Below are 27137 nucleotides of genomic sequence, written 5' to 3'. Positions count from 1 at the left end.
TCTGTTTCATTGATAGTGGTCCATAACCATTTTCCTAGAAAATGAGTCAATCCATAAAGTATATTACAAATCCCAACATAGTGTCATATGATTTATAATAGTGTACACAAGACAGTTTGTTGGTTTTACGACTTAGCTTGTTAATGTAGCTGATGGACAAAATTCAATGAGTGTCTAGTGAAGTGTGCTACTCAAAGTAGCGATAATAACGGACATTTGTAATTGCCAATAAGAATGGCACAAAGACATCATGCTCAAATGACTTCACTTTAAACTGTATATATGTAATGAAGTTGAAATATTATTTGAACAAAACTCTGCTGTTCTTACAAATTTTGATTATAAATTGTTGGTATGAAAGAAGAAAATGCCAGTAAATTTTATTTTTTTCTTAATTTTTCTTTCATTATCCTTCTTGTATGTAGTAAGTGAGGTGGTGGTCCGTTAAAATCTGTGATATAATGAATGACTTATGCACAATGCCCTTTCATGGTATTTCAAGATATGAAGCCATATACATATTTTGTAATTAACATTTGTGGAGTTTTTCAAAATATTATCCCTCTTTCACTGTTTACCTTCACTCTACAGGTACCTTTTGCTCATATCTACTCATTATTGTATCCCAGATCTCATCCAATATTCAAGGTTTTGATCTTGTTACCTTTTATCCCAGTAGTCCTTTTCCTGGTCAAAATCCAACCCTCTTTGACTGCACATCCACAACTGCAATTTATACCAACATTCAACTGTAGAAGCCTCTCAAATTCATCTTCAAGAAGCTTCATTGAATTAACTTATCACTATGTATTGCAAGGCTACGAAACTTCAAGCTGACAAAACGTACTTTATGTAGATAATCATACAAACATCACAAACCACGTCAACATTACAGTTTCTTAAAGCGTTGCACCGTGACATCGAGGATCTTCTTTCGCTTGATGTCGACGGGCATCTGTGGCGGTAACCCAGAGGCAAAGCCAAGTCCCCCTCGACCGACATTGCTTGCAGCTTCAATCTAAAATAAAAAAAAATATATATATAAAAAGTGACATAATCCACTATCCCTGTAATGCACCATTTTTTTTCCCTTATACTTTTTGTCCTATTCTGCAGCTCTCTTCCTAGCTGGCTATCCAACTTCTTTAACATGACCATGCTTCAATATCCACAATCTGTTCAACCTGTTTATGAGGTCGCAGTAAGCACGTCCAAATGTAGGACTAAATTACTTGAATAATATTTAATAGCAGTTTCACTTCTATTCTTATACTCTAAAATTTACTTATAAGATACTGTGTGTGTGAGAGAGAGAGAAATTAGCTCAGTGTACTGTAAGCTACACAGCCAACAAAACTGCTCTTGATACTTACTGGTGCAGTGATGCCAGATTGAGACTTCCCAAGGCTATCACCTTTTGACCATCCCATTTTCTTCAGCATTTCAAACCCTTTGTTCGTATCCTTCAACTCTCTGTTGAGAAAAAAAAAAACAGGTGATGAAGACATAAAAAGTATGTAACCTTAACACAACAAAACCTCTGTACGTCACTGTCTTATTTAATACTGAAAACCACAACATATGTTACAAAAAAAAAAAAAAAAAAAAAGGGACATTCTTTTACCAACAATCAATTACTTTTACAGGTAATAATAAAACATTATTCAAGCAGCCTTTCAAAATAGCAATATTATTTAAAGATATTTGCACCCTCTATGTACTGGTAACAAGAGTACTAAAATCAAATCTGATTATACATAGCTTCAAGTACTTTATATTATTGCTCCCGTATAATCGTCGCTCCTATTCTGCCCAAGATACAGAAAATGTGATGATGCAAACAATGCCAGAGAAAGACGATCAAAATATGAAACATGATGAGATAAAAATGGAGGTCAAATTTACAAAAGGTAATCTGTGCCACAGCATAATTGCCAGTGTTACGAGGAAAAAAATACATGACAGACTACTCTCAAATTGTTTGTCAATATTCTTAGGGAATGAGTGCTTATGCATCAGTTTCTTATAAATGGCAGCTAGATATACATAACACTGATTAAAGTACATATGTGTGATCGTGGAAAGTACTACTACTATACTTACGTTTGTGTCGACGCAACCTCTGTTTTTTCGTAAGGGTTGTCTGAACCTTTTTCCTTTCGTCTTTTCTTAGCACGGTCTTCGTACTCTGAAGGAAGTTGTGGCGGCATGCCAGCCCCATATGCATACTTTTTCTTCATGGCTTTCAAAACTTTCAATCGAGTCTTCTCCACTGATGGTTTCACTTTCTGGAACTCACCCTCTGTAATGGGAAAACCCTGATATCAGTCTATTTCCCAATTAAAATCTACAAAATAAAATATGCCACATGAGAAAAGCAAGTGTATACATGCAATAAGTGAAGACTTAATAATGGTGTGCACTAAGAACAAACATTTTGGAGATTAAAAATATAATTACTTTGAAGCATCAGTACATTTCCTACTTCAATCTGTTAGTAATTTTTTTCAATGACCGTGTATTTGAAAATATTTTTACAGGCACATAAAAAAATATAAGCAATATGCGATGACTTGTAGCCCAATTTCTTCTCCAATCAAGAAGTACACTGAATGTTCATATTACTACTTGGACTCCAACATACACAAAATAATTTCGAAATTCTGTATTTCCTGGATTCCATAAACCTTTCTTGATGGGTCCAGCATTTCCAACTGGGACTAGCTCATGAGTAAAAAAAGGGATTTTGACGTAGGAAAAATCTATTTCTGGGCGAGGAAGCCGTGTCGCCCAGTGAAATAATGTCTGCTTTAGCACTATTTCTAGTAAATATTGCTATAATACAGAGAACTGCTAATTGGACATGTCAGAAGCCTCTGACTACGCTCACGCTATATAAAAGGTGTCGGTATAAACTGGGGCGAGTGTTAAACACTACCACAGCAACCCATCCAATTAGCCTTTTCCTCATCAAAAGACCCTAAATACGGGGAGCCGACCCATAGGTCACACCTAGCTACCCCGTTGAAGGCGGCTGTGACGTCATACTTTTCGATAGCCATTCCGTGTTCACACGTTTGAATATTACTATTTGTTCTTTTATTTTTATTCTGGTTCCAAAGAAAAATCTGCAAATAGGTAAAGCCGTGAATCCAGAACCGTGAATAGTTGGAGGTCAACTGTAAAACAATTCAATTGTCCAGTTATATTTCTCCACTCAAAATATGATACTGATAAACTCCATTTTGAATTCACTGACAACAAACTACAAAACAAGATCTCAATTCATATGCATACATAATGGATACCTAAAAAAATCCTGCCACAGCCTATTAATAAATTCCTACACTGCCATCATCCTTTTTACACTCTTGAGCTATTAATGTTTTCATTTATATAACCTATATAAAGTCCCTGAACTTGCAAAATAAACTTACACAGAACAGAACATTCAATTTTCAGGTATAATAACGGCCATGGCAACAACGAAGAATATCCCATGAATGAAAGATGAAAGAATTAAGCTGGGATTCTGACCCACTAAATCAAACTGTGTCTATACAACGGTTAACACTTTCCTATCACCTTTATACTCACTTAGCTGTGGTTGACTTGCTCGAACTATTCCTGGTTCACATTCATTACAGCTTAAATATCCTGGGTGAATGTGGCACTTCATCTTGATTGATCCAAACTGTATTTCCCAACCATGCCCCACCTGTTATCAACAAGAAAATTCAATGAATTACATTTAAAAAATCTATAAGACAGTTAAAAGACAATATTACAATGCATCAAAGGCCCTGTTGGATACTGGAAACTTCTGGATGTGATGAAAAAAACACCGGATGTAAAACAGCAACTTTATCCTCAACTGTTAATCTGAATTGGTGCAAGTTAGGAACTGCATATACTAATGCATTGGTTTTTAATTATGTTCTGTCTTTCACATTACACGCTAAAAGCATTTAAGAGATGATATCTCCTCTTAAATACATTTAATCTGTGCATTACTTTCATATTTAATTTGAAGGGTTGAGTTCTGTTACCTTCCTTTCTGGTTTTCCAGTAATTTTGTAAGTCACAAATGCGATATACATTATTATTATTATCATTCCATAGTATTTCCACTTACTCCAAAAATTTAGAAACTTCCAACAGGTTGTTTACTTTGTCCAGCAACAAAGAAAAGTGGTAAACAGCTAAAATACATTAAATGAATTTTTAATTTCTTCAATAAACTGAGAACATCTGCTGTGAAATTTGAACAAATTTGAGCATAAACACTTAACTTACCTCAATTTCATCGCTAGGTTCCCCTGGTATGCATATACAAGTGCCATTGATGTAAGTTCCTTGAATACTACCAAGATCTTTGATGAAGTAATGATGATCATCAGGGCTATCTGATCTATAGACAAATTCAGCATGTTCCTGCAAGAGTTCATTTATGCAAATCAATTAAAAGCTTTGAAAAACTCCAATTGTTATTCAAGTAACTGACTTTCACCAGACTACTAATAAGCCACTCTTCTGCATCTCCAGGTATTGCAAAGTCTTTTTCCTTTCATGAATAGTCGTAACTGGAACAAGAATGTATTAAGAGAAACTGGACTGTTAGACAGAAAGATATTATTACTGTAACAGTAAGATCAATTTGATTTTTTATTAAAAAATGACAACAACAGTGCTTACTGAGGCAACACACTTCTGCCAGAGTTGAAAATACTACTCCACACACACAGGGCCCCTTTTCTCCACAAAAGTTACATGGCCATTTCTCCAAAAATTCAAAAAATTTCAAAGACCTTCAACACAACTTTTAGTGTAACCTTGCTAACAAAAGACAAATAAACAACATAACACTATTACAGGTAACACAGAGCTCTGAAGAAAAGACGAGCTCATGTACAGGACTTCAAAAGCTGATGGAAAATACTTAACAATGAAACCACAGCAATACTGGGTCATAGAAATTCATTACTGTAGATTATGCATACACCCAGGCAAAAATGATACACTAGCACCATTCAATCAAAACATTTGGGGAAATATGACAAATTTTTAATCTACAGTGGTACCTCGACATACGAAAGGCTCAACTTACGAAAAACTCGAGATACAAAAGCAAATACGAAAAATTTTACAGCTCTACATACAAAAAGTTTTCAAGATATGAAAGGTTGTTGCTGTAAAATCCCGAGATTCGCCCGCACCACCGAGAACAATTTTAAAACTCCTGCGCCGCCAACTGAGTAAACTCGCCACCATATCCCCCGCTCTCCGCTCTCCATTGGTTCCTGATGCTAGTCACCCCTCCCATAAGATCCTGCTCTCCTATTGGTCAGCATCTACCCCTTGTGCTTTAAATATTCTATTGGTAAAAGGATGCTGTAAATTGAAAAACTTATTCATGCAATACATATAATAAAAAAAAAACATTAGGTAAAGATAGAATAAAGAATAGAAATGAATGGTTATTATACTGTTTGGTAGTTTCAGCAGTTGAAGAGAGATAATGAAAATTTATGGTTTACTGTGTACTAGGAAAAGTGATTGCTTGGCGATCGTTCAATACTCGTAAGTGCTGGATGTAAACAGAAGTTTGGAAGCTTTTTTTTTTGTTTGTTTATTATAGTTAATGGTTACTTAATAATTATTTGAAATGAGTACATGCAATACATTTAATAAAAAAATTGTGAATTAGATATCATAAAATATAAAATAAATCAGACTGGTATCATCGAAGCCAACAAATACGTATTTTTTAGAATTCTTCTTCTGTTTTAATATTACGTTACGTATATGTTTCATTATAGGTGTCAGTAACTCGGTATCTCCATTAGGTAAAGATAGAATAAAGAATAGAAATGAATGGTTATTATACTGTTTGGTAGTTTCATTAGTTGAAGAGAGATACTAATGAAAATTTATGGCTTACTGTGTCCTAGGAAAAGTGATTGCTTGGCTTTGTTCGTCGTTCGGTACTCGTAAGAGCTGAATGTAAACAATCGATTGGAAGGTTTTTTTTGTTTGTGTATTATAGTTAATGATTAATTAATAATTATTTAAAATGAATACATACCGATTATTTATACATTTTATTGGCATATTCTAAGCTTTTAGCTTCTTAGGTTTAGATGTCAGAATCATAGACTAGGCTACAGTAGCAACCGCTAACATAGGCTAGGCTTATTGCTAAGGGACATATGCTAAAGTCCTAATATATGCAGTAAAAATGGGGTTGAACATTACATGCAGTTGAATATTACTCAAGTATGTACAGTATTTTGCCTTTTTGGAGTCATATTTCTTCCGTCGGATCGGCGTCATAACCCTAGAACAAGTGTTGTAGGCCTGGAAATATAATTTACTGGGGTGTTTTTGGAGGGCTTGGAACGAATTAGCCATTTTACATGTAAAATGTGGTCCAAGATACGAAAACCTCATGATACGAAGGGCGCCTCGGAACAGATTAATTTCGTATCTCGAGGTACTACTGTATTTGTATTTTTCATAGCTAATGAACCTTCGGTCTTGACAAGATAAATCTTAGTGACAGCTGGAAACCAGTTGAAAATAATCAAAGACTGACACAAAAAAACTGTAAAATGCAGGGATTCATTGCCTTTTATTTTTGTCAATTATACCAATTTGCAATTTAATTATCAATTGCCTAAAATTCTCATTTGGAAAAGAAACACATTTCAATTATTAGTAAAGTGAATTTTATATCTTTTCACGATTTCCATCAAACTACTTTTTTTGCTACTCTGCCAAGTGCACTCTGAAGATCCATAATATAATTCTCCATTTTACTTGGTACAGTTTCATCAGTTGTGGACCTCCTTGGCACAAAGCCAACCTCACATTTTTCAGCTTAAACCATTTTGCCTAATTCATTTGCAGAACCTTCTAAACTTACTTTCATATTAAAGACACCACTTACAAACATTAAGATACAAACCAATGGGATCGCAAATTATAATTGTGTTCAAGGTGCACCCATTTGCCATCCGCCAGTTTAAATTTTGTTTTGTGTGCCTGTACATCCAGTACTGAATGTACAGTGTACATACTTTGTCTTAGGGTGAAAAAACATGCAATACTGCATTGATTTCATATCAGACTGCACCTAAATAGACATGAAAAATACAGTAAACAACTTACAAACAATTGACCTAAACTTTCATCAATTTTAAAATACCTTTACAATACTCTCTTCCCCTTTTTCTTCCCTTTATAATAAAATCATAAATTTACAAAAAAGCGTGGCACGCTTGGCGACGTACTACATACCTTACTAACATTGACGTCCAACAACTGAATCAAGTTTTCAGGATTCCTTCCAACTTTACCACCATTCATGGTTACTATATGGAGTTCACCCACTTTAACCTTGTCCACTCCACTCTCTGTAACCATTAACCTTATGGATGGAGGAACTTCTCCTTGGTTTTCTGGAAATACAATATATAAGGTGGTCAGTTAATCTATCTTTTATAATGAATAACTTCCAATGCTTTTTATTTTATTTTAATGCTGGCGTGGGTTTAATTACTGAGAACTACCCATGGGAACAGTAGTTTGTATCTTGTGCTAAGCTGTTATACCCAACTTAGGTTGGTACTAAACAGATAGCCAGTGATCCAATGAATACTCTCACTTTAGTTATTTATACAGCTAAGAACAATGTAATATTTGTGAATAACACAGACTTCCTTGAGAATACATATTCCAATACCCGAGATGATTTTTATATTTTTTTCAGCCACCTCAGACAATATAACAACAGCTCACCTGGGTAATTCATGGAGGAAAAGTTTCCAGAATTCATGGCGTCATGACCTCCACTGACCTGTTGAGCATATACTGGAATTAAAAATTAAATAATTGTAAAGGGCATATTAGATGTGATATTTTCATTACATGCACTCAAGAGTGCAACAAAATACCCAAAATCTGAAAACAATTCAATCAGCATTAGCGAAAATACCTACTAAGCATCACCTTTAAAACACAGTTATTCAAAGATGTGAAAAGTGGTCAAGTTTAAACAAAACAGGTCAGTTGAATATACTTGGAATCTCAACTAATAAATCCAATGGAAAAACTTGACCGAGCTGAACCTGGACTACATCCAAGAGTTTTCAGCATAATTATTTGCTTAGCCCAAATTGAAACCTTTTTTTCATGGATTTTCTTATCATAGATTAGAAACAAGCTACAATCTTTATTACATACACAGAAGGAAAGAAGAGAAGAAATCCACACTTCTTGTGTTATTGAAGAAAACTACTTGATATGACTACACAGAAGATTATTCCAATCATTTCTTTCTGATGACTTAATACTTCCAAACGAAAAGGCTCAGGAACTGAAAACTTCCAAGTCAGCTTCCACTTGGAATTTTGTAGTATGTGGGGGCAATGGAAACAGAAACAACGAAGGCAAAGACAACAATGGGTGATTACGACGGACTTCCTCCTATGCTTCTCTGACTTCTTACTGTCCTTCCCAGCCTAGGCCAACGCTGACAAGAGCACAAGGAGGAGAACCATCCCAAGAGGAAGAAGACATTTCCTCAGGACAAACAGCTGTTAGCACATGCAGGGATCTTGTGTGGGTGCGGTTGGTCAGGCAGCCACCGGAGATTGCGAATGTAGAAGGCATTAGAGTCGCCATGGTATTGGTCACAAGGGTCACCCTTGCAATAGTGAGGTAAACAAGAAGAGCAAACTTGCCGGGCTCCCCAACAGGCCCCAGGGGAGGCAACCCTAAGCTTCTCGAACTCCAGCGCACCTCCTCCTGCTCAGAACTCTCCCTCAAAAAAGTGGAAAAGTGGAAAGCCCCTCTAGTGATGCCACAATGGTCACCCTTTCCTCCCTCACAACTCTCCACAGAATGATTGGTAAGACTAGCCAAAGGGGAAACTACCTACTTAGGGATGGCAACAACAGGTGGAAGAATGGTGCCAAAGATCTCCAGTGTCACTGTGGAGTACTACCCTCCAATGACACTAAACTTCATCTATTGTTCAAACAGCCACTTACAGCACTTGGAACAAGAACTATTTCAGTTGTGTGCATGCCTCCTACAGGGCACACATTGGGTATGATGGATTTCCACAGGCAACAAAAACCTATTATAAGGTTTGTATCTAACAAGAAAGCACCTCATGTTCAGGGGCTTCCTCTGAATGGAGGATAAAGGCTTACATAAATCACAGGTTTGACTCATAATTATATCCAAAAAACAAAACCAAGATAAAAAATGCATGCAAAATAACCAGAAATCTTCTTCCCAGCTGGTTCCCATTTTTATATGGGGTCGCCGTTACAGATGAGCCATTTCCATCTATTTCTATCCTGCGCTTCTGCCTCATCAATTCCTTTCTCATGTAAGTCTCTTCTCACACAGTCCTTCCATCTCTTTCTTGGTTTCCCTCTTCTTCTTCCTTGAACCTCCATCCCCATTGTATGTCTCCCAGCGTGGTCCTCATCTCTCCTCAACAGGTGTCCATATCATCTCACCCTGCCCTCCTGCACTTTCTTTGATACTTCCACCACCTTAGTCGACCCCCTTATGTAGTCATTTCTGATCCTATCCTCTCTTGTCACCCCAGACATCCACCTAAACATTCTCATTTCAGCCACTTCCATCTTCTCTGTTTTTCTCATGCTTGCTGTTTCTGTACTGTACAGCATTGCTGTTCTCACCACCATCTTGTGAAATTTTCCTTTTAACCTCAGCGGTACTTTGTCATAAAGAACTCCAGAGGCCGCTCTCCAGTTGTTCCAGCCTGCCTGCACCCGATGTTTTACTTCTTCCATACTTCCTCCAGCGTTAACAAACAATCCCAAATACTTAAACTTATCAACTCGCTTTATTTGTTCTCCACCAAGCTGAATACTTTCTCTATCATCCCCCTCATTGGTGGTGCACATATATTCTGTCTTAGATCTACTTATTCCCATTCATCTGTCCTTCAGTGCTTGTCTCCATCTTACCAATTTCATTTCCAGATCTTCCCTGCTCTCTTTACACAGAACAATATCATCTGCATACAATATGTTCCATGGTACTGCCTCCCTTACTTCCTATATCATAACGTCCATCACTATGATACAGATAAATGGGCTCAGAGCTGACCCCTAGTGTAATCCTACTCTCACCTCAAAAACCTCTGTCTCTCCAACACGGTTCCTCACTCTGGTAAATACATTCCGGTACATCTCTTGTATCAATCGCACATACTTCTCTGGCACCATCTTCTCCCTCAGACTCCTCCATACCTCTTGTCTCGGGACTCAGTCATAAGTCTTTTCAAGGTCAATGAATACCATATGTAGGTCCCTTTGTTTCTCCCCAAATTTCTCCATTAGTTGCCTCAGAGAAAATATACCATCTGTTGTTCCCCTTCCCTTCATAAATCCCATCTGCACTTTACCTATTAGTACTTCTCTCAGTCTAGCATCTATCATCCTTTCCAATATCTTCAAAGTGTGGGACATCAATTTAATACCCCTATAATTACCACACTCTTGGACATCGCCAATGTACTCCCACGCCACTCATTTGGTATCTTTTCCTGTTCAAGGATCTTTATCATAAGATCGTACAGTATATCCACTCCTTCATCTCCTAATAACTAGGAATATTCAGTTTACTGAAAAGAAAGAATGGCGAAGGGAGGAACAGAGAATAATGGATGAAATACCTGCTTGAAAGTGGCCAGAAACAAAGTGGAGTGCAGACCATCAGGTAGGCAGTACTTCACTTATTTGTTAATAGTTAAATACCTTGTCAGTAAGTTTAAACCTAAAGCTACATCTTACACAAAGAACGAAGGTTTGTAAATGCGTATGAACAATTTAAAATTTAAATCTAACAATCCTGTAATATACTACAGTATTTGCGATGCTGTTCTGTCCGCTCGGGTGCTGGGTAGACTACACAACTTGTTGAGCAGCCACCACGGGTCCCAAGGAAAAAGTGTCCAAGGACCTGTGGGTGATATCCCGAAGGTAGAATGAAGTGAAGGTGGTCTGGTTGGCCCAAATCCCTGCCTTCAGAGCCTGCGCCACGGAGAAGTTCTTGTGGAATGCAAGGGTTGGACCAATACCTCTGACTTCGTGGGCTCTCGGACGAAGGGTACCGGTGTCATCACTACCAGCTGTCTCATACGCCCTCCTGATCACCTCATGCAGCCTGAAAGAAAGAGTGTTCTTGGAAACTTCTTTCTTGGTAACCCCGGTGCTAACGAAGAGGCATCGACACAGGCCTGAGGTGCAGAGTTCTCTTCAGATAGTGCCGTAGCGCCCTCACAGGACAAAGCAGCATCTCATCTGCATCATTATCAGTGAAATCCTTCAGGGAGGGGATCGTGAAGAACTCGAACCGGTCGTCAGGGACCGAAGGATTCTGAGTCTTCGCTACGAAGTTCGGGACGAAATCGAGCATCACGGATCCCCATCCCCTAGAATGCTTGACATCGAAGGAAAGACCATGAAGTTCCCCTACTCTCTTCACCGATGCCAGGGCCAGCAAGAAGAGGGTCTTGAGGGTCAGATCCCTGTCTGACGACTCTCGGAGTGGCTCGAAGGGTCTGTGAGTCAAACTCCTAAGGATGAGAGTCACATCCCACCCCGGGGGCCTGAGTTCCCTGGGTGGCCAAGACCTCTCGAAGCTCTTCATCAGGAGGGAGATCTCGAAAGAAGAGGAGATGTCCACACCTCGCAGTTTAAGGACTAGGGCCAGGGCAGCTCTGTATCCTTTAACTGCAGAGACGGAGAGGAGCTTCTCTCGGCAAAGGAAGAAGAGGAAATCCGCTACCTGCTGAAGAGTGGCTCTGAGAGGAGAGAGATGCCGTCCACGACACCAACCACAGAAGACGGATCACTTCCCCTGGTAGACAGCTGCAGAGGACTGTCTGAGGTATCCTGCCATCTCTGTTGCTGCGTTGCGAGAAAACCCTCTCACTCGCAAGAGATGGTGGATAACAGCCAGCCGTGAAGACACAGGGACTCGACGGACCAGTGGTATCGTTCTACGTGTGGCTGGCACAGGAGGTTGTGCCAGGGGGGAATCTCTCTCGGCGCTTCGGCAAGCAGAGCCAGCAGGTCCGGATACCAAACGGCCTGAGGTCGTTTGGGCGCCACCAGGATCATCCGAAGGTTCGCGGTGGTCATCGCCCTGCTGATCACTTTGCGAATCAGACAGAACGGGGAAAGGCATAGACAAAGAGGTTGTCCCACGGATGTTGAAGAGTGTCCTCTGCAGCTGCCCATGGGTCCGGCACAGCCGAGTAGAAAAATGATATTGTTATGTTACAATAAAGTTTCATACATACTTACCTGGCAGATATATACATAGCTAAGACTCCGTCGTCCCCGACAGAAATTCAAATTTCGCGCCACTCGCTACAGGTAGGTCAGGTGATCTACCAGCCTGCCCTGGGCGGCAGGACTAGGAACCATTCCCGTTTTCTATCATATTTTCTCTCTTCCACCTGTCTCCTGCGGGAAGGCTGGGTGGGCCATTAATCGTATATATCTGCCAGGTAAGTATGTATGAAACTTTATTGTAACATAACAATATCATTTTCATACAATCAACTTACCTGTCAGATATATACATAGCTGATGGCACCCTTTGGTGGAGGGTAAGAGGACAAGCTACTTATGGAATAGACAGGTAAACAACATATGTTGTAGGTATAAATAAAACCTTGGTTCCTACCTGATAGGTGGTAGACTTCGTGGGTGTTTGCCCAGTAGTCTGCATCACCTCAAGAAACTTTAGCGAGATATATGATCTATGGCCAAGAGTTCTTGTGGGTCTGCCGCGTGGGGTCTTATTCCGCTTACTCGGCAGAGCCTGAAAGGACTTTGTCAATGGGTGCTGATCACTTATATGACAATACACCTTATGAAGGAGCATACAACCAATCCCCGACCACCTGATCCTAACCACAATGTTAGAATAAAGATTGTTCCCGAGTTATCCCCCGAACTCTTCACAACAACCATAACTCAAAAAGCACAATACGCAAACATACATAATTTTCAAAAAAAAAATTTTTTTATACTCATCTAATTAGATATCACAAGAGTCTCTTACTGTGCAGCACCAAGTCCTTTTTGTTAGAAGAGACTCTAGAACATATCTAAAAAGAAAGTAAGTATATACTTAAGGATTGGTGTTGGCTCCCATACCCAGGATCGTATCCGCCGATACGAAAGGACCCAGAAACATTTCTCATCACATACCACACGAACGTCTTTCAAGTAATGAGATGCAAATACTGATTGCATCTCCAAATGTCGTATCTATGGTGTTTTTAAGTGACATATTCTTTTGAAACGAGAGAGACGTCGCTACTGCTCTCACTTCGTGCGCTTTCACTCTCAACAGTCGGAACTCTTCGTCAGGACAGATCTTATGCGCGTCTGTAATGACGTTCCTCACAAAGAATGCAAGAGCATTCTTAGACATCAGTCTTGTGGGGTCTTTTACCGGGCACCAAAGACCCTGTCTAGAGCCTCCCATCTGGCGTTTTCTCTAGAGATAGAATTTTAGAGCTCTTACAGGACATAGAGACCTCTCTTCTTCTCTGCTTACGAGACTCGATAAGCCTTTAAAACTTCGAATGACTTAGGCCAGGGATTCGTGGGATTCTCGTTTTTTGCTAAAAACAGGGTTTTAAAACGAGCAAATAGCTGAGTCTCCCTTGAATCCTACTTTATCCTCCAGAACATGTAATTCACTAACTCTCTTTTCCGTAGCTAGAGATAGGAATAGGCATTTCCTAGTAATGTCCCGAACGACGCCAGATGAGGAGTTCGAAACCTTTCGGACGACAGGAACTTGAGTACCACGTCCAGGTTCCAGTTAGGAGGGACCGGTTCCTTAGACTTCGTCGTCTCAAATGTATGAGATCGTGGAGATCCTTGTTATCTGCCAGATCTAATCCTCTATTCCTGAAGACTGCCGAAAGCATACTTCTGTATCCCTTTATTGTGGATACCGCTAGATGCGATTCTTCTCTCAGGAATAGAAGGAATTCCGCAATTTCCGCTACAGAGGTAGTGGAGGAGGACAACTTCTTAGTTCTGCACCACCTTCTAAAAACCTCCCACTTTGACTGATATACTTGTCTAGTGGAGGTTCTGCGGGCTCTCGCGATTGCGCTTGCAACTTTGCGAGAAAAACCCTCTCGCTCTGACGAGTCTTTCAATAGTCGAAAGGCAGTCAGAGCGAGGAGCGGGGAGGTTTTTGATGATACCTCTGGAAGTGTGGCTGTTTGAGAAGATCCATCCTTCTTGGGAGGGATCTGGGAAAATCTACCATCCACTCCACTACCTCCGTGAACCAGTCTTGTGACAGCCAAAAGGGGGCTATCAATGTCATCTTCGTCCCCTTTGTTTGAAGCCAACAAATTTTCTCAGCACTAGTCCCAGGATTTTGAACGGAGGAAAAGCGTAGACGTCTACATGAGACCAGTCTAGCAGGAAGGCGTCTACTATCAGAGCTCTTGGGTCTTCCACAACCGAGCAAAAGACTGCCAGCCTTTTGGAATGAACGTGGCGAAGAGATCCACGTGAGGAGTCCCCCAAAGAGACCAGAGATCTTGGCACACATTTTTGTGTAGGGTCCACTCTGTGTGAAGGACCTGGTTCCTCCTGCTGAGCCTGTCCGCCCTCACATTCCTTTCTCCCTGAACGAACCTTGTAAGTAGGGAGATGTTCCTCTGAGACATCCAAAGTAGAAGATCTTTTGCCAGTTCGTATAGGAACAAGGAGTGAGTCCCTCCTTGTTTCCGAATGTAGGCAAGTGCTGTGGTGTTGTCCACATTTACTTGACTATTTTGTTCGAAACAAGAGGTTCTAGACTCTTCAGAGCCATGTGGTACGGCGAAGAGCTCTTTGCAGTTTATGTGCCAAGACACCTGTGCTGCTTCCCAGGTGCCTGACACTTCCTTCGAGGCCTAATGTTGCTCCCCAACCTTTCTCCGACGCGTCGAAGTATAAACACTAGGTCTGGGTTCAGGATTTTCAGGGAGATTCCTTTGTTCTCCTTTAGAGGGGGCCACCACCACTCCAAATGTGTTCTCATTTCCACTGGAATGGGAAAAGGCGTTCGAGAATGTCCGGTCTTCAACTCCAAGACCTCTTGAGGAAGAATTGAAGAGGGCGTAAATGCAGCCTTCCCAGAGGGAAGAACTGTTCGAGCGAGGAAAGGGTTCCTAGAAGGCTCAGCCATTCCTTCGCCGAAGTCTGTTCCTTCCTTAAGAAGAGAGAGACTACTTGTAAACCTTTTGTGATTCTCTCTTGCGAAGGAAATACTCGAAAACCCCGAGAATCCATCTGAATCCCCAGATAGACTAAGTTCTGTCTGGGGTCAGTTGTGACTTCTCGAGGGTTTACGAGTAATCCCAACGATCTGATCAGGTTCAATGTCAACGTAAGGTAGGTCCTCCAAGCACTGTCTCTCTGATCTGGCTCTGATGAGCCAATCGTCCAGATACAGAGACATTTACACCTTTGAGGTGAAGAAACCTCGCCACATTCTTCATCAGACTTGTGAAGACCTGAGGAGCTGTGGAAAGGCCGAAACACAAGGCTCTGAACTGAAAGATCCTTCCCCCCGTCATGAAACGGAGGTACTTCTTCGATGAAGGGTGGATCGAGACGTGAAAATAGGCGTCCTGGAGATCCAGAGACACCATCCAATCTCGTTGTCGCATTGACGCAAGAACAGAGGCAGAAGTCTCCATCGAGAACTTCTCCTTCTGAACAAATTTGTTCAAAGAGCTGACGTCTAGTACTGGTCTCCAGCCTCCCGAGGCTTTCGCAACCAGAAAAAGGCGATTGTAAAACCCCGGGGAGTTTTGATCCAGTACTAGTTCTATCGCTCTCTTGTCCCACATCTGATCCACCATCGATCGAAGAGTATCCCTCAGCACAGGATCCTTGTACTTGGCTGACAGTTCCCGCGGTGTTGACGTTAGGGGAGGACTGTCCAGGAAAGGGATACGATATCCCTTCCTTATTACAGACATTGATGAAGCGTCTGTGTTTATACGTGCCCAGGCCTCCACAAATCCAGGAGCCTGGCACCTACTGGTGCTTGGAGGAGAGAAGCATCATTTTCCCTTTTTAAAGGGACGAAAGGCAGACCTACCTCTCTTCTCAGGAGCCTTCCTTCTTGAGTGAGCTCTGGAGGTAGGGCCACCTCGAAAGGGCTGAACCGATGTACTCGGTCCTTTCTTTTCCGTCGCAGTAGCAGGTTTCTTTTTCCTTGCTGACTGAGTAAGAAGGTCTTGAGTCGCCTTCTCAGTTAATGAACGAGAAATGTCCTTCACTAACTGAGAAGGGAACAAAAAGTCTGACAATGGAGAGTACAGTAGCGCTGCCCTTTGAGAGTGGGAGACCGCTTTCGTCAAAAAGGCACTATAGACTGTCCTCTTCTTAAGAAGACCTGCTCCAAATAAAGAGGAGATCTCAATCGAGCCATCCTGTACCGCTTTGTCTATACAAGACAAAATACACCGAAGGACTTCTGGTTCGAGTCCTTCAGAATCATGGGCTTTCTTGGACATCACCCCAAGGGACCAATCTAAGAAGTTGAAAACTTCTAATACATGGAAGAGTCCCTTGAGGAGATGATCCAGTACTGAAATGCCCCAAGTTATACGGGCAGAGTTCAAACTTTGTCTTCGTGAAGCGTCGACTAAGGTCGAAAAGTCCGCTTCTGTCGAAGACGGAAGAGAAATGCCCATATTCTCTCCCGTCTGATACCAAATGCCTCGTTTACCAGCTAGTCTCGCTGGGGGCATGCAGAAGACCGTTCTGACCAACTCCTTCTTCGACTTCATCCATGAGTTTAAGGACTGAGCCCTCTTCATCGAAATGGCGGGCTTCATTCTATGAAAAGACGTTGACTTCTTCGTCTTTGCGATCGAGAAAGAGAGCGGAGGCAAGGAGGAGCGGCGGGGTCAAGTCGTCTCCATACTCTTCTAGAAGACAAGGCTGTCAAAACTTTATAGTTCGATAGTCCTTCTCTTCCCTGATACTTGTCTTCCGAGTTTACTTCTAACTCGGGGTCTAGATGAGTCTCCGCTAACAAATCAGGACGTCTTTCCTCTGGGGAGACAAACTCCTGATAGGAGAGGGACTAAGGAATGATATTCCTTCCTCTTCAAAGCTTTAATAGAAGCTTCCTTCTTGGAAGGCGCCAACCAGCCTAGGCTTCTCCTCCATAAAAGGATGACGCCTCCCGCTTGGATGACGCTTCTCGTCTGCCAAGCGACCTGGCTGACGCCTCCCGCTTGTCTGGCTGCTGATGTCTGGATGACGCCTCGCGCCTGGAAGAGACGCTTCGCTCTCAACTGGCGTCCTAACTGGCGCCAATACCTTGGTTGGAGCCTCGCGCTTATAAGACGCTTTGAATGACGCTTCACGCCTATAAGACACCTCACGTCTATCTGGCGTTACGTTTCTGCCGTAAGGTTCCCTCGATCTCGATCTCGAAACCGAAGCCTCTGCGGTATGTTTGGAAGCTTCACGTCTGCATGACGCCTCTCGAATTGCAGGGGAGAGAGGACGAGTCTTCTTGATTGGAAGCGAAACGTCCTTCTTACGAGGAGGATCCCTCGCTAACACTCCCACCAAAGAGGCTAGCTGTTCCTGCACCGCCATGAGAATCTTCCTGGAAGTTTCTCCAACGTCATCTTCAATCGGGGGAGAAGTAGCAGGAAAGCGTTCTGCTACGTCCACGTAGGGTGACGCTGACGCCACCTTCGCCTTTTTAATAGACGAGGGAGCTTCATCTGAGAAGCGCTCCGGGCTCGAATCCAATTCAGGTTCTCTCAAATGCCGTTTCAGAGGCCTAGAGAGATCCGAATCCTTCCACCCTCGTTTAGGTGAGGGAGAAGGAGAGGATGAGAAACACTCTCGCAGGATGCTTTTTCTAAAGCGTCCCTGAGCAGCCTGCATCGAAACAGAGCCTGCTGAAGGGACGTCTGACCGTTGGGGATTCCCCACGACCTCCTTAAGGGCTTTCGACTTTTTCCTTCTCCTCTGGGCATGGGAGCTTGGAAGAGTCTAAGCCTGGGAGCGTCGCAGGACGATCAAAACGCCCCCTCCACAACACTGGGAGAAACTCACTTCACTGTACAGTTCACTTTCACTAGCTTACCTTGTAAGTCCGCCATTTTGGACTTCATCTGATGAATCGTAGCCTTCAGATCGGCGATTTCCGAGGCCGATTCAGAAAGTAAAGCTTGTGAATTTGACATATAGGGAGAATCCAACTCATCAGGATTAGAAATAGGATCAATAAAAGGCTCAATAGGCCTTGTACTCACACCTTTCAAACGTCTAACCCTATCCCTCTCTAACTTCTTCAAATAAGAAGTTAAAGTCTTTCCATTTCTTCTGCATTTAATCCCTCACATTCATGACAGGTATTAGTAGAAGAACACTGAAACCCCCTACATTTACGACATACAGTGTGAGGATCAACCGAAGCCTTCGGTATCCTCACCCTGCAGCCTACATTCACACACATTCTCACACTCACATTTGAATCAGACATACTGAGAAAAATCCAAAAAGCAAGTCCAAAATCAGTCCACAGTAGCGAATGCCAAAAACACGATCCAGATACGTCACCAAAAAGCCGAGAAACGATGATCAAAGGATGAAATAAGAATCTAAGTCAGGAGGTAATAACAACAATGTTGATACCACCGGCAACAGAGAAAATATGATAGAAAACGGGAATGGTTCCTAGTCCTGCCGCCCAGGGCAGGCCGGTAGATCACCTGACCTTCCTGTAGCGAGTGGCGCGAAATTTGAATTTCTGTCGGGGACGACGGAGTCTTAGCTATGTATATATCTGCCAGGTAAGTTGATTGTATGAAACCTGGAGTTTTCTGTTGTGCCGGGTAGCGAACAGATCCACGACTGGACGCCCCCACAGGTTGAAGAGCCTTTCCGCCACGTCTGGATGAAGGGACCATTTCGTTCCTATCACCTGATCCCGACGGCTGAGCTTGTCGGCTACCACATTCCTCTTGCCTGGAATGTAGCAGGCCGACAGCTCTACTAAGTGTGCCGCGGCCCACTCGTGCACCTGCAACGTCAACTGGTGCAGCGGGAGGGACACTAGGCCCCCCTGCTTGTTGACGTATGCCACTACTGTGGTGTTGTCGCTCATCACCACCACTGAGTGTCCCACCAGACGGTCCCGGAACTCTTGGAGAGCAAGGAACGCTGCCTTGAGCTCCAGGACGTTGATGTAAAGGTGCTTGTCGTGATGGTCCCACACACCTGCAGTCAGCAACTCCTCCAGGTGTGCGCCCCATCCCTCACTCGATGCGTCCGAGAAGAGCAGCATCTCTGGGGGTGGGGAGGGGGGGGGAGTGCGAAGAAACACTCCTCTTACGAGGTTCCCGTCGTCCAGCCACCAGGCTAGGTCCTGCCTCACCTCCTCCGTGAGGGACACAGGGAAGAAGGGAGGGTCCCTTGCCTGTGACCAACACTCCTTTAGTCTCCACTGAAGAGACCGCAGGTGAAGACGCCCGTGAGGGACTAGCTTCTCGAAAGACGACAGGTGACCGATCACGACCTGCCACTGCTGAGCTGGTTGCTCCGGTAGAGACAGGAACTGTCATGCTGCGTCCCTGAACCTGCTGATCAGCGAATCTGCAGGGAAGACTCGCCCTGCTACCGTGTCGATCAGCATGCCCAGGTACTTCATCCTCTGCTTGGGCTCGAGATCTGACTTCTCGTAATTCGCTACGATTCCCAGGTCGCGGCAGAATTCGAGGAGTCGATCTCTGTCCTGCAGCCAGGACTAACCAATCGTCGAGATACCTCAAGAGACGTATCCCTACCGAGTGGGCCCAAGCCGACACCAGCGTGAACACCTGTGGGGCGGTTGAAAGACCGAAACAAAGTGCCCTGAATTGGTACACCGTCCCGTTGAGGATGAAGCGGAGGTACTTCCTGGAGGATTGATGGATGGGTATCTGGAAATATGCGTCCTTCAGATCCACCAAAAGCATGAAGTCGTCCTCCCTGATGGAATCGAGCACTGAACGTGCTGTTTCCATCGTGAACCGAGTCTGGCAAATGAATTGGTTCAAGGGAGAGAGATTTATCACCGGGCGCCAGCCCCCCCAGGACTTCTCCCCTAGGAAGAGTCATCTGTAGAAGCCCGGCGACTGATCCTGTACAATCTCCACAGCACATTTGCTCAGCATGGCTTCTACTTCCTGCCGAAGCGTCACGTCCTTGGTCGAGCCAGGAACGTAGGTTTGCAGATGGACCGGGTTGGAGGTGAGGGGTGGCCGAGACTCGAAGGGTAGTAGATATCCCTCCCGAAGGAAGTTTACTATCCAGGTCTCCGCATCGTAGTGCTGCCATGTTGCCCAATGGCTCGCCAGGCAACCCTCTACTTCCGGCAGCAGGCGAGGGGGAATGCCGTCCCTAGCGTTTCCCTCCTCTCTTCGACTTCTTCCTAGATCCTCCTCGAGAGAAGGACTGGGAGGAGGGCTGGTTGCGGTCACTCCTTACAGCAGAAGTCGAAGGCAGAGTCTTTCCTCTCGGCTTCGACAAGGCGACCATCTTGGCCGCAGAGGAAGCGCTAACCAAGCTCTTGGGCTTAGCCGCAGTAGTCCGAGGTTGCCCAGCCACCTTGGAGACTGCCTGGTGGACAAGACGGTCATTGTCGTCAGTGCGCCGTCATTCCACCGCAGCGTCCACCATCTCTCTGGGGAAGAGAAAGGAGGAACTCCACACTGGTCTGTTGCGAAGACCCAGAGCCGCCTCACGCCCAGCGGCCCTGATCACTCGGGTGAGAACAGTGTCTCTACGCCGGAGAACCAGGTTGGCCCACAGGTTAGCCGTCTTGTGGGCCAGGTAGGCAATGGCCCTACCCCCAGACTGGCACAGTCTCACAAAAGCCGGGTCCCCTTCAGGAGTGATGTTCCCCAAGGAGGCTGCAGCTTTCGACACTGTGAGGGACCACAGGTCGAGCCATGAGACTGCTTAGAATGCTGCCATTGCGGTAGATTCCAAGGCAAGTGCCTCCTGCTGCGAGAACCATTGGTTCTCCGACGGGAGCTGCAGCAGAGACACCCCCGGAGTTAGCCTAGCTAGCTCCGGGTTAACCTGTTTGGGCAGCAGAGGGTCCTCTGAAGGAACGCAGAAGTGCCTCTGTTGCGGTAGAGGTGGAGGAAGGAGCTTGGCAGACCTACCGGACCGAAGCGAACCCTCCTGTCCGGAGACGAGAGCGTCCACTTGGCTCAGCACACTGTCAGCCAAGGCCAATTGTGGCAGACCCACCGTCGTCTTGGGTTCTTTCTTAGGTCCCCAGAATGACTCCAAGCCCAATGTGGGCTCGGTAGGTGGGAGCGGCGATCCTACTCCAAGGAGATGGACCGTCAAGTCTGTCCAACGAGAATGCCTCCCGAGACCCTCCTCCTTCCACAGGAGGAACCATGACAGACCCCTCCTGGTCTCCTCCTGCCGCTTGCGCGTACGATCTGGTTGGTCCGAGGACCATGCCAGGTTCATAGGGCGTCGTGGCGGGATCGCGAGGAGCGCGCCCATCGCGATCACTCCTGATCGCCTCGCTCTTCTCAGTGAAGCCCGAGGAAGTTGAAGGGATCGGAGAAGCAGACCCGAGGCTCCCCCCGCTCCCACTGGCAGAACCGGTGTGCTGAGGGGGCTGCAGGCGATCGCCAACCCGCGGTGGCCATCGGGCTGCAGGCCTGGTCGAGCGGCTGGACCGAGAACAGTGGCAACGGTCCCGAGCGTCAGAAGAGCTGCTGCTGGTCCCCCTCTCCGCCCGGTCCCGGTAGGAGCGGCTGTCAGGGGACCTGCAGAGTCCGCGAGGACTGTCCTCACGGCGCATCACGCCGCTTGGACCAGCCGAGGCTGGTTCAGGTAACCGAGAGGACTGCTTCCTCGCCTCAGCCCGCGAGAGGTCTGGGACCATCGCGTCAACCCTGGGTACCAGCGAGTTGCGGCGAGAGCGATCGCTAGTCTGATGAGAGTTGCCTGAGCGACCCCCGCCAGTCTTCCGCTCCGTGCCTGGATCCTGGCGCCGAGCAGACTTGGTTGCCTGGGTCTTGGCTGTAAGGATTAAGAGGTAAAGACGGTACCTGGCGTCGAGGCAGAACCTCTCGCGCCAGTGAGGAGGTACCGGTGTTAGCCGGCACTCCTCCGGTCCCCATCGTCTTCTTTCCTTGCGGAGGAGAGAAGGGCCCTCCCCGTTCCATGAAGGAACAGGAAGGACCGACGGAAGTCCCAACCGTCCCACCATAGTGGGACAAAACCCCTTAGAAAGTCGCAGCGCGAGCCTTCTTAGGGGGAGGAGGCAACCTTCTTCTTCTTCGGCTGTGGGGCCTTAGAAGTTGAAGGGGAAGCGGCGGCAGACGACGACGACGAAGAGGACGATGAAGACGAAGACAGCACCTTTCTCCTCTTCTTCTTCGTCTTCTTCTTTGTCAGCTTCCTCAGCACCACCGTCAGGTCTTCCATCAAGGACGGAGCTGGGGCAGTTGCCGAAGCAACAGGGCCCGACTGCACCTGTCCGGAAGGACCTGGGGTGGGAGCAGCAACACCACGGGCAGGAACGACAGCGGCAGGAACTGGTACCAGGGCTAGAGCAGCAGCATACTCAGGAACAGGTGGAGCAGGAACCAGCAGCATCCTCTGCACAGGAGGCAGGTCTAGAGGAGAGCTCTTGGGACGCCGGTAGTCCGGGGCTGTAGCAGGAGTGGCAAACTCAGGTGGCAGTGTCACAGCAGGCATCGAAACCTCCGGCAGCGGTGCCTGCACAGCGGCTGTCGGGGTCACCGTGGCTACGTGCCGAGTGAACACCAGGTGCGGCGGAGCAGCGTAGCCCAGAGTGGACACCGTCGTGGTAGTCGTGATGGTCGGCCCGTGTGTTACCAGCATGGCCCCTCTCGCCAGGTGACTCGGCAGCCCCTGGACCGTCGGTGTCCCTTGCAGCCCCAGCGAGTACCAGGCCCGTCCGAGATTGTCTCCCGTGGCAAGCAAGTCTGAGGAAGGAAAAGTCGGGTGAGTTAGTGGGGGGTCTCCCCTTTTTGCCTGGGGGGGGGGGGGGGGGGGGTGGGGGGGGGGGGGGGGGACAGTTCCCACCCCGAGCGAACGGAGGACCCCGAGTACAACTGGATGTCGGGTACCTCCCCCCCCTCCCTCCACGCTCGACTGATCAAGAGAGGAGAAGGAGTGAGAAACCTCCCCCGCCCCCGAAGGGGAAGGAGCCATAACGAGGGAGCTGAGATGGAGAGAGAAAAGAGGAAGATGTGTCCGTGACCAAGGGCGTAGCCGGAAACCCTCCAACGACTCCTTGGCCGGCTTGCGCGGCGGCTTCCTCCCCCCATAGCGCTCCCACTGCTCCTCCGACCAAAAAATACAAGTATCACATGTCTCGGTGCGAGAGCATTCTCGCCCTCTACACTGAGTACAAAAATCATGAGGATCAACCTCTATAGATGATCGGAAGGCCCCACACTTACGGCCTCCACACCAGGGCACAATCTGCGGCTGATGGGGGGGCGAGGGGGTCTCTCCGGCTCTTGTGGTTCCATATCCATAACAATAAAGCACTGTATGAATAAAAAAACACACACGTACTTACTTATATCCTTTGCACTAGCACACAGTAAAAGGAAAAGCAAAAAAGTCTTCACGCAGTGAAGCAAACCAAGCATACGACAGAAGCGGGCAGAGAGACAAGCAGCACGTCCATCCACTAGCATGGCCGAAAGCAAAGTGACTCCTCTCCTCGCAGTCGAGCTGACCGCCAACTGCCGGACAAGTAGTTAACTACCGAAACCCCCTTGTTCGAAGCTTACGACCGGTTCAGCTGCCGCTAAGTACCTTCCTATTGTTAAAGGACCGAGGGTTTGTATACGTATCAGAACAACAATATAAGAACTGACAGAACATTTGAATAACAGCATCTACTTTAGCACTGAAAGGTCATAAATTTGCTATATGTTAATAGTTCTCCATGCAAGAGTCAAATTCTCTGTACAATGGGAGCTACCATAAAGGGTAGCCAGCAGAGAGAATGTAAATTAAATTGCAACTGCATACTGAGGACTACAGTATTTCACAGCAAACGTTAAAGCAATCTTATACAACTAGAGAATCCTGCATCACATGGTTTTACATTTTCTAGCTTGTCTGAACTGCAATTTCCGGCCGACCCTCCTTCCACAGGAACTTGAGAATGAAACTGGTATGACTGCGTGTTATGGTCATAGAAGAAATACGTTCCCGTCTTAGGGTCATAGTATAACCCATTCTCCTGTAATAACAAAAATATTAGTGATACAAAGTAAAATATGTAAAGTTTTATATCATTTGTGTTCAATAAGTAGAAATTTATTTTACTCCAATCCTTTTGTTTTCAACACTCTTAGTAATATGTACTGGTTACAATACTCTTAATAACTAATACTCTCTTTTGTTCAAAAACAATGCACAAATATCTCAACTTGGAGAATAGCAGCAAAACACTGGGTCATATTTATTCATCAATGGGTTACATGAAAGCCATCTGGCTTAATATATGTTAAATGAGTTTTTTTTTTTTTTTTTTTTTAGTCTTGCTCTCCTTCTTTCTGATATCTAAGAGAAAAAACTGTATAGATGAGAGACACGAAGAGAGCTCAAATTTAATATACGTAAACCGTCCTACGACAAGACCCTGATCTGAGGGCTTAGGAGAGAGAATGAAGGAAAAGCTTGAATCCAATATGTTCCAGTTAGTAATTCTGTGTGGGTTCTATAGACTGGAATCTTGCAATGGAAAGCAATATGCTGACAACAAGCAATTCACTGCTGTCATCAAGAGGGATGCTAGGAGAGTTTCCCATACTCCTCACATCTATTGGCAAACCTCAAGTGTTCAGTACTCTAGTGGTATAACTTACGTCTCTCTAGATGACATCTTACACAATCTTCTTCTTGGCAAGAATTTTCATTCAATATTCATTGATCAAATGACTGTGATCATTCTGAAAACAGGATAGAATCCCTCACTTAATGAGGGAGCCTCATCATCACCATCACTGACATTTTCCATCAGATTACATCTCACGGTGTTTTCCACTTTCTTTTCACTTGAGTACTTAGTAACTAAATTCCCATCTGGGATAGATCATCACTTATACCATTTTTCCATGATTTTCTGACCTTCCTGAAGGTCTGTCATTTTCAACTCATTAAAATCTCTTTGTTTCCTTACTGTCCTCTCATACGTATTCGGTTTCAAAAGTTCAGAGCATTATCGAGATGTGTTCTTGTCTCTCCCTCCCCTTCTATATTTGCTCTTATAAGCAAGCAACAGGCAATGAAAATCTGTACCACTATACTTAGGAAGTTCCTGGTCCAAATATCCAAAAATGATATTGTCATGATACAATAAAGTTTTATACATACTTACCTGACAGATATATACTTAGCTATAGACTCCGTCGTCCCCGACAGAATTTCAAATTTCGCGGCACACGCTACCGGTAGGTCAGGTGATCTACCGCCCTGCCCTGGGTGGCAGGACTAGGAACCATTCCCGTTCCCTTTTCTAATCAGAATTCTTCTCTTCCACCTGTCTCCTGCGGGGAGGCTGGGTGGGCCATTAATCGTATATATCTGTCAGGTAAGTATGTATAAAAACTTTATTGTATCATGACAATATCAGTTTTTATACATTCAACTTCCCTGCCAGATATATACTTAGCTGATTAGCAACCCCATTGGTGGTGGGTAAGAGACAGCTAACTACTGAATAGACAGGTAAACAACATATGTTGTAGGTATTAATAAACCTTGGTTCCTACCTTATTAGGCTGAAGACTTCGCGGCTACTGCCTAGGAGTCTGCTTAGCCTCAAGAGCCTCAGCGAGATATTGATCTATGGCTAAGAGTTCTTGTGGGTCTGCCAATGGGTCTTATCCACTTACTCGGCAGAGCCTAAAGGCCTTTGTCATTGGGTGCTATTCCACTAACATGACAATACACCTTGTTCAAGGAGCACAACACCGATCCCGATCACCTGATCCTAACATCCATGTTAGTTCTAAGATTGTAAGGAGTTTATCCCCGAACTCCTTACACAAACAACCAAAAACTCGAACATAATTACACGCTCATTTTATAACCAAAATATAAACCCAAAAAAAATTTTGTACCCCCCTACTAGCCATAACATACTCTTGATCCCCTACCAGCAAATGACACTATGCGCCCGTGCGACATCAGTGAGCTTGCTAATAGAAAACCAAGCACATATCTGACAAGAGGGTTTTATGTACGTTAAAATTAAAATATTTTAAGGATCAGTCTTTGCTCCAAGACCCAGAACTGTATCTGCTGATACAAATGGACCTAGAGAAGAAGCACTTCTCATAAGTCACTTTCACATCCTCCTTCAGGTAATGAGACGCAAACACTGAATTGCACCTCCAATTAGTAGTCTCAATGATATTTCTAAGAGACATATTCTTTTGGAACGCCAGGGACGTTGCTACTGCCCTCACCTCATGGGTCTTAAGATTTAGAAGACCAAAGGATTCCTCCGAGCGATTTCTTGTGTGCGTCAGTAATTACGCTTCTCACAAAGAAGGCCAAGGCGTTTTTGGACTGAGTCTTTTGGGGTTCTTCACAGCACACCAAAGACCTTGTTGACAACCTCCCATCTGTTTCTTTCTCTCTAAATAAAAAATTTAAGAGCTCTCACTGGACAGAGAGACCTCTCTGTCTCTCTGCCTACGAGGTTAGATAGACCTTTTTACCTCAAAGCTTCTGGCCAAGGTTTTGATGGGTTCTCGTTTTCGCCAGAAACAATGTCCTGGAACAAGCAGATAGCAGCATCTCCTTTGAATCCCACTGTGGAGTCCAGAGCATGCAATTCGCTCGTCCTCTTGGCTGTAGCGAGAGACAACAGGAATAAGCATTTCCTAGTGACGTCGCAGAAGGAAGCCAGATGTAGAGGCTCGAATTTATCTGAGGAAAGGAATTTCAAGACCACGTCCAGATTCCAACTAGGCGTTCTAGGAGCTGCTGATTTTGAAGTTTCAAAGGACC

The 27137-nt window shown here is 44.7% G+C and overlaps 2 protein-coding genes across 2 annotated transcripts in view; both read right to left on the bottom strand.

Moving 5' to 3' along the window:
* The window catches only part of LOC135217234 (bumetanide-sensitive sodium-(potassium)-chloride cotransporter-like), a 102909-nt gene that overhangs the window by 49776 nt on the left and 25996 nt on the right, over positions 1 to 27137 (bottom strand). The gene's annotated exons all lie outside the window — the stretch shown is intronic.
* On the bottom strand, positions 835 to 24376 carry LOC135217236 (angiogenic factor with G patch and FHA domains 1-like). The gene is made up of 8 exons (XM_064252960.1): positions 24220 to 24376; positions 7801 to 7858; positions 7300 to 7460; positions 4297 to 4434; positions 3598 to 3718; positions 2104 to 2302; positions 1374 to 1473; positions 835 to 1018 (listed from the first exon to the last, which is right to left on the bottom strand). The coding sequence occupies exons 2-8, from the start codon at positions 7835 to 7837 to the stop codon at positions 890 to 892; spliced, it is 885 nt and encodes a 294-aa protein (XP_064109030.1). The 5' UTR covers positions 7838 to 7858; positions 24220 to 24376; the 3' UTR covers positions 835 to 889.

Source organism: Macrobrachium nipponense, chromosome 7 (genome assembly GCF_015104395.2).
Source record: "Macrobrachium nipponense isolate FS-2020 chromosome 7, ASM1510439v2, whole genome shotgun sequence".
Lineage (NCBI taxonomy): Eukaryota > Metazoa > Arthropoda > Malacostraca > Decapoda > Palaemonidae > Macrobrachium > Macrobrachium nipponense.
The sequence above is the reverse complement of the archived record's forward strand: the minus strand, read 5'-3'. Positions and strand labels throughout refer to the sequence as shown.